The 8,479-nt window shown below is 39.0% G+C and overlaps 1 protein-coding gene across 1 annotated transcript; it reads right to left on the bottom strand.

Moving 5' to 3' along the window:
• Positions 1-768: 768 nt before the first annotated feature.
• Positions 769-6,022, bottom strand: fetub (fetuin B). The gene is made up of 7 exons (XM_073844953.1): positions 5,767-6,022; positions 5,209-5,322; positions 5,034-5,121; positions 4,782-4,948; positions 4,581-4,694; positions 4,398-4,484; positions 769-1,546 (listed from the first exon to the last, which is right to left on the bottom strand). Exons 1-7 carry the CDS (start codon positions 5,962-5,964, stop codon positions 854-856), a joined length of 1,461 nt encoding a protein of 486 aa, XP_073701054.1. The 5' UTR covers positions 5,965-6,022; the 3' UTR covers positions 769-853.
• Between the last annotated feature and the right edge of the window lie 2,457 nt (positions 6,023-8,479).

The following is an 8,479-nucleotide window of genomic DNA, read 5'->3' as shown; positions in this document are numbered from 1 at the left end:
CTAGTGCTGAGCCTTAAGGTACTCCATACTGCACTTGTGATCGATATGATACCTCTTCATTTGTTGCCACGAATTGATGGCGGTCAGATAAGTACAATTTGAACCATACCAATGCAATTCAACTAATGCCAACATAATTTTCAAGTCTGTTGTGGTCAATCGTGTCAAATGCAGCACTAAGATCCAGCAGCACTAATAGAGAGATACAACCACAATCGGATAATAAGAGCAGGTCATTTGTAACTCTAATAAGAGCAGTCTCAGTACTATGATTCCATCTAAATCCTGACTGGAAATCATCACAGATACAATTTTTCTGTAAGAAGGAACATAATTGTGAGGATACGACCTTTTCTAGTATCTTTGACAGAAAAAGGAGATTTGAGATTGGTCTGTAATTAATTAATTAGTTGGGGTCAAGTTGTGGCTTCATAACAACCAGTTAAAAGATTTTTGGGACATATCCTAATGACAATGATGAATTAATACTATTCAGAAGAGGATTTATGACTTTTGGAAGCACCTCTTTTAGTATCTTAGATGGAATAGGGTCTTTGTTGGTTCAGATGATTTAACAATTGTATACAATTCTTCCTCTCCTATAGTAGAGAATGAGTGGAATTGTTCCTCAGGAGATCTATAATGCATTATCATTACTGATTACAGATTACATGATGAAAACTCTTTTAGGTTACTCATTTTAGGTAATGTATTCTCACGACTTCACCATACCTCAATGAAGATACACTTAATCACACAAGCAACAACGACTGCTAAACATGCTTTATTGCACAAAGCATAAAATTACCTATTGCAGTATTTATTACAAAGTCAATTAAATATTCAAAGTTCTCTACACAGTGGGTTTAAAGAGCGGATCCTCACTGATGACCTCCTTGAGGAGTCCGTTTTGGATGTTGGACTGTGCAGGACACTCAGGGGACATGCCGTTAGGGAAGGGATGAATGGTGGGTTCCCTTTGTCCCGGAATCTGGGGGTCAGGGTGGAACGGGAGGGTGGAGGGCTGCTCTGGTCCTGCTGCAGGCTTGTCAGGGAAGGATGGAAGGGTCATGGGCTTGTCCAGTGCAGGAAGGATATTGACCATGCCATCAGGATGCCTCACTGTGGTTTGATTCTCATGATCATGGTGGTGGTGGTGATGGTGCTCGTGCTCATGGAGATGTCTGTGTTTGTGCTCATGGTCCAGGGCCAGCTCATGGTCATGTTCATGGGTCTCTCCCTTTTTGTGACCATACTGGTGGTGATGGTGCTCCCACTCGTCCTGACCGTGCTCATGGGCTTTAGCGTGATGGGCGTGAGCGTGGTCATGATCGTGAGAGTGGTCATGATCGTGAGAGGGGGAGTGTCCATGGCCCTTGCCGTGTGTGTGGTGGTGGCCTGGGGTGTGTTCATGATCATGTTTGTGTGTGTGGGGTTTGGTGTGGTCATGGTCATGGTCGTGTCCAGTAGATGAGCCACTTGTGCTGCTATGGCTGTGGTCCAGTTCACCTCCAATCAAGTGTTTTTTCTTCTCCTCTTCAGCAGCCTAAAAACAACAATAAATTGTTATCAAAATAAGAATATGCCATAAAGAATAACTGAAGGAACTGATTAAGCTGATTTTTTTACCAGCCTTGCATCATTATAATGTTGGTAGTATATGTAAAGCAATGTGTATTGTTTCTCCATATTACATGTAATTTTGTATACCTGCTCACAGACAGTCAAATTCAGTGCATTATTAGGTGTAGAAGTTTTTCGACCTTTTTGGCAAAAGGGTATGTCGTCTCTGTTTAAAAAACCAGCATATGCTGGTTAGGTCTGGTTTGAAGGATGGTAGCTGGTTTAAGCCAGTCCTTAGTTGGTTATAAACTGGTACTAAAGCCCAAAGTATAGGGTACAGCGGGGCAAAAGGCACACCCTAAGTGTACTCCAAATACCATAATTTTACATATTCTTTCATTATTTAAAAAATGTTGCTTTAATTTTCTTAAACAAAACTGAAAATCATTAAGAGCCTTGTCTCAAGATATATTCAATAATTTTAGCCATTCTCATTTGCTACAACATTTCTTAAAATGTCAAATATTACATCAAGTAAGCACAGAATTGATGCACTGCTGCCCGCAATCGCATCAAACATCAGTCAAATTTGCACGTGTATCTTGAAAAGCGGATGTTTTGGAAAGTGCTACGGCACGTTTTTCTGCCATCTAGTGGTTTAGAGGAAGGTAATATCAAAGGCACCTTTTACCTCAAAGCGCCTTCAGTCCCATTGTACCCTACTTTACTTTTTACATGTACATTAGGGCCAGCGTACAGTGCGCATGATGCAAATTTTGTCATCAGAATAGTACTTTGTACATGCAGTTCACACATGCGCATTTAAGTCAATTTGCAGTAATCATTTGTTCCACAAGGTGACAACACTGTCCCGGGACGTAGTTTCACAGTAGAAAACAAACTAAAGAGACAGAACAACAACAAAGCATAATTTTACAACGCTACGAGAATACTTTTTGTATACAAAGAAAAGAGAACAACGACTTTATGCAACAATTTGTCTCCTCTGCATCACCCTAGCAGCATTTTGTTGAGTATTACCTGAACGCCTACAATGTACGCTGTTCTCTGTCAGCCTCAACACACAGATACATAGTTTTCATTCAAATCAAAGCGTAAATAAATGTAAAAAACATATCTACATACGGCGCAGCTGACACAAAACAGCATACGCTGTTTGCATTCAGGCGACACTCTCCAAAATAGCGCTAGGGTGATGCGAAGGAGACGATTTGTTGAATGAAGTCGTTATTTTTGTTTACTTTGTGTACAAAATAGCATTCTCGTAGCTTTGTAAAATGACGGTTGAACCCCTGATGTCACATGGATTATTTTACCAATCTCCTTGCTACGTTTCTGGATGTTGATTTTGGTAATTGCATGGCTGTCTATGGGAGGGCCAGAGAGCTGTCAGAATGCATAAAAAAAAATCTTAATTTGTGGTCCGAAGATGAACAGAACATTTGCATTTTTTAAAAAATATATTTGGTTAGTATTTTATTCTATTTTTTTTTTCTAAAAAATAAAATTACATGAAGAGACATAAAAAAGGCAAAACAATTGGATTTTTTTTTTTAATCACCAATCAATTTTTAGGTCTCAGGATTTTTTTATACCAAACTTTGTTTAAGGATGATTCTACGGAGCCCCTAAAAGTTCATGGTGGTGGAAAAAAATTAGGGGTGGGTGGAAAAAAATCGGGGTGGTGAAAAAAAAATTCAGGGTGGGTAGAAAAAAAATCTGGGTGGTGGAAAAAAAAATTCAGGGCGGGTAGAAAAAAAATCTGGGTGGTGGAAAAAAAATTCAGGGTGGGTAGAAAAAAAATCTGGGTGGTGGAAAAAAAATTCAGGGCGGGTAGAAAAAAAATCTGGGTGGTGGAAAAAAAAATTGGGGTGGGTAGAAAAAAATCAGGGTGGGTAGAAAAAAAATCGGAGTGGTGGAAAAAAATTTCGGGGTGGGTAGAAAAAAATTGGGGTGGTGGGAAAAAATATATTTTACATTTTTTTTTTTTGCATTGCCTCGCAAAACTTTTGCGTTCTCTCGCAAAGCAGCTGAGTTCGGACAAACACTTCCTGTTTACTTTACAGCTTGCAGTGATTCATACAGCTCCAAATGTTCACAATGGAGCAGTTCATAGAGCTTTATTTTGAACTTGGACTCAGGTATTAATAAATACAGTCAGTGCTTAGTTCAAAGCATGGTTTTAGGACATTCTAAAATGCATAATGTAAAACACTGGAGGACCAGTACACACCTTACAGCATACAAAATATAAACAGAAAGCACTCAATTGCACGTTATAAGGTTTCCTCCCATAACGAATTTGCGTCTTAATGAAGACGGTGATAAAAAAGACCGAATATGCTATATAAATTATTTAAAAAATTGGCCTATATTCTGTGCATATGGAAGCAGATGCTGAATTTCGGGATAAGCGTTTTCTTCTCCATATAAAACCTTACTTAACGTGGCTTAATATGAGAAGACTGTAAAAAAAAGCCCAAATTTCTTTCTTAAAAATATGTAGAGATAATCCATTAAACCACATTTTAATGTTTTTCTCCCCCGTAGAAAAAAAAACATCTTCCGTAATCTTTATGGGAGGAAACCCTATAACGTGTAATTGAGCGCTTTCAGTTCATATTTTGTATGCCGTAAGGTGTGTACTAGTCCTCCAGTGTTTTACATTAAGCGTTTTAGAATGTCCTAAAACCGTGCTTTTAGGACATTTTTAGGACATAGAAATCTTTCTACTGCATTGACAGCCAAGTTTTAATAAAACGACAGCGAATTAGCCATTTGAGAAAAGTGCTGCTGTAAGTGAGTAATCTTACCTCTGCTTCAAAGATGTCACACTGAACACTAAGGTGCTCCTCACCGGTGACTGTGACAGTGTGAGAGGCTTTGCAGAATCCTTTGTGCTAAACAATGAAAGATCATCATCAGATGTGATCAACATTCCTTTGTATTGGCAAAGACAAACACAACATGTGATAACTGTACTTCTTTTCACTTACCGCAAACTTGCATCCCATGACCTCGCATTTAGAGACATCAGCGATGTCGGTTTTAGAAGAGCAGACCGTCTCTTGGATGGTGAACTCCACACTGTAGAATCTTCCGAAGTGAAGCTACAAAAATAATCATATCCATATAGAGTGATGAAGCTGTACAAAAACAGTGTTCTTCCTCATTCTTTTTCCTGCTCATTTGCTTACCTGAGAGAAAACTCTTGTAATGTTCAGAGGAACAAAGTAGTTTGACAAGCCACTTTCTTTGTTGTACTTCTCAATGCCCATCTTTGCTGTCTTCAAGGCTGCTTCATGATCCTCAGGGAGCTGCACAGGGCAATCTGGGCACCGTTCTCTGATTTTGGATGCGGAAACTGCCAAGGAATAGTCATTTTAGGAGATTTGCCTCTCTAAGATAAAAAAAAAAAAAAAAACAGCTGGCTGGTGCTTGGTTTTTACCTGGTCTCACGGTGCAGCTGTATTTGTACAAGCGGGCCACTCTGTGAACTCTGTTCAAGTACATAACTGCTTTGCACTGTCCATAGACCTGTCAATTAAAAAAAGTTGTTAAAATGAAGAACAAATACATTCACATCAAATTATTTGATGTTTTTAAGTATTATCAAAACCCTACCGGGTACTCTTCAGGGTTTCGGATTTCACAGTTTCTCCAGTTTTTCTTGCTGATGACATGACACTTGGTCTCCAAAACATCCAATGTGAGGTAGAAGACAATGCCTGACTCTCCCTAAAAGAGAAAGTTTAATAAGCATTTGTAAAAATCTACAGAAAAAATGCAAAGGTATTGCATCCTTCCAAACTATTTCTGATCACATATTTTATTTGATTCTTACATTATTGCTTTGTACTAACCCTGCTGAAAAAAAAAAAAAAAAAAAAAAAAAGCTGAAACCAGCCTAGGCTGGTTGGCTGGTCTTAGCTGGTTTAAGCTGGAAGTAGCTGGTTTTATCTGGTCTCCCAGCCTTACCAGCCTGGCTGGGAAAGTGGCCAAAACCCCTCTAAAACCAGCTTGCTGACCAGCTAAAACCAGCCTAGTTTTTCAGCAGGGAATAGGTTCCCTAGAAACAAATCTGAGATTAAATGTCTACTAAATGACTTTAAATGATTACTATTTTGTTAATGTGAGATATAAAAGTATCTGTAAGAACATGAGAACCTGAAAATAACTCACATGCTTCATGTAATGGACATTGCTGAGACGATCAAGGCTGAAAACGTAGCCCTCTGTTCGGTCCAGATTGATTTTGTTCAGAGCTTCAGCGGCAGCACCGCTGGCTACCGCATCTTTGCAGGATCCAGGGGTCAAAACGTCCACAGGAGCCCCGTGGATGCACAGAAAGGCCATCATCAATACCACACACTGCTTCATGGTGGAGCTGCAGTCTTTCTCCCAGACACAGCAACGAATTCTAGATGGTCCATGGAAGGTTTTATATATGCCATATAAAAGCCACAAACCCTTCTGTCTTCTCCTGATAGGTTACTGTCACATGATTTAGTTTCAGTCAACATCACTCTTATCAGTGGGTTCCACAATGACTGTAATCATATGGATGATTGATTCAAGGAGAGGGCAGGTTGCAACATGCTATAGTCCTCTATGGCTTACTGTTGGATGATGAGTTCAAATACCTCCAATGTTTGCGAAGTTCTGCTGTAGCCTGATCAATGCAAATGAGGATTTTGTAACACTTGTTGCAACATGAGGCGAGTGGTTTTATCTTGCTGCACTGAAATTTTTAGAGGGTCCTTCTGAGTAACCAAAGCCAGTTCCATGCTATGATTGATCTAGATGATTTAATTAACAGGATACAGGATAACAATTGTCCTTTTTTAGTGTATGATGTGTGTGATATTTAATGTATTTTAAAGAAGTTTCTTATGCTCGTCAAGGCTGTGTTTATTTGATCAAAAATACTGAAAAAATGTAATTGTAAAATAGTATTATGATGTAAATTAACATTTTTTCAGTTTTAATATACTAAAAATCTAACGTATTTATGTGATTAAAGCTGAATTTTCAGCATCATTACTCCAGTATTCAGCGTCACATGATCCTTCAGAAATCATTCTAATTTACTGGTTTATTATCAGTGTTGGAAAATCATATTTTTTGGAACCTGTGATACTTTTTTCAGGATTCTTTGATGTATAAAAAGTAAAAAAAAAAACAGCATTTATTTAAAGTAGAAAGCTTTTCCAACAGAATACACTGTTTAAATGTTTAGAGTAAGTACATTTGTATTCTTTGTTTTTAAAAGAAATTATTTCTTTTTTCAGCAAGGATTCATAAAAAGTGATAGCAAAGATATATTGTTCGGAAAGATTTATATTTGGAATAAATGCTGTTCTTTTTATTCATCAAAGAATCACAAAAACAAGTATCACAGGTTCCAAAAAAATTATTTGGCAGCACAACTGTTTCCAAAATTTATCTATCTATCTATCTATGCCTAGCAACTAAAATTATGCTAGTAACAAACTTTTTTATCATCTCTTATGTTGTAATAACATTTATTATTATTATTATTATTATTATTATTATTTGTATTTTGATCAAATAAATAAATAAATATACAATAATTAGTTTTCACAAAGTTTGCTGCTCAACTGCTTTTAGATCTTTGTTTCAGTTGTTTCTGTGATGTACTGAAATATAATTACAAGCACTTCATACGTTTCAAAGGCTTTTATCGACAATTACATGACATTTATGCAAAGAGTCAGTATTTGCAGTGTTGGCCTTTCTTTTTCAGGACCTCTGCAATTCGACTGGACATGCTCTCAATCAACTTCTGGGCCAAATCCTGACTGATAGCAACCCATTCTTTCATAATCACTTCTTGGAGTTTGTCAGAATTAGTGAGTTTTTGTTTGTCCACCCGCCTCTTGAGGATTGTCCACAAGTTCTCAATGGGATTAAGATCTGGGGAGTTTCCAGGCCATGGACCCAAAAAATCAACGTTTTGGTCCCCGAGCCACTTAGTTATCACTTTTGCCTTATGGCACGTTGCTCCATCGTGCTGGAAAATGCATTGTTCTTCACCAAACTGTTGTTGGATTGTTGGAAGAAGTTGCTGTTGGAGGGTGTTTTGGTACCATTCTTTATTCATGGCTGTGTTTTTGGGCAAAATTGTGAGTGAGCCCACTCCCTTGGATGAGAAGCAACCCCACACATGAATGGTCTCAGGATGCTTTACTGTTGGCATGACACAGGACTGATGGTAGCGCTCACCTTTTCTTCTCCGGACAAGCCTTTTCCAGATGCCCCAAACAATCAAAAAGAGGCTTCATCGGAGAATATGACTTTGCCCCAGTCCTCAGCAGTCCATTCACCATACTTTTTGCAGAAGATCAATCTGTCCCTGATGTTTTGTTTTTTTTTGGAGAGAAGTGGCTTCTTTGCTGCCCTTCTTGACACCAGGCCATCTTCCAAAAGTCTTGGCCTCACTGTGCGTTCAGATGCGCTCACACCTGCCTGCTGCCATTCCTGAGCAAGCTCTGCACTGGTGGCACTCCGATCCCGCAGCTGAATCCTCTTTAGGAGATCATCCTGGCGCTTGCCGGACTTTCTTGGACGCCCTGAAGCCTTCTTAACAATGCAGTGGAAAGTTCCCTTCCGGGAACTCTACACTGCGTCCTGAAACGCTATGGGGAACGCCATTGGCGGGCCGCACTTCTGAGTCATAGTCCAACAACCAATAGAATGACGGGAGTGACGTCACAGGCGCAATGACGTCAGCGACCGGGAAGTATAAAAGCACGTGCGTTTGAAGCCGGCGTCAGCTTTTGTCATTCAGCGAGAGCACTCTGTGTCTGTCTGTCTTTATAACATATTGCTGTTTTTTGTGCCAGTTTGCACACCTTTATTTTGAGCAATATGT

The sequence above is a fragment of the Garra rufa genome, chromosome 7 (assembly GCF_049309525.1).
Source record: "Garra rufa chromosome 7, GarRuf1.0, whole genome shotgun sequence".
NCBI lineage: Eukaryota > Metazoa > Chordata > Actinopteri > Cypriniformes > Cyprinidae > Garra > Garra rufa.
This window is presented reverse-complemented; position numbering and strand designations above follow the sequence as displayed.

Coding starts and splice junctions, on each gene's coding strand:
- fetub (XM_073844953.1), bottom strand. CDS start 5,964: ATGAAGCAGTGTGTGGTATTGATGATGGCCTTTCTGTGCATCCACGGG. Junction 5,122..5,208: donor GAAACCCTGAAGAGTACCCG/GTAGGGTTTTGA, acceptor TTTAATTGACAG/GTCTATGGACAGTGCAAAGC. Junction 4,949..5,033: donor CAGCTGCACCGTGAGACCAG/GTAAAAACCAAG, acceptor ATTCCTTGGCAG/TTTCCGCATCCAAAATCAGA.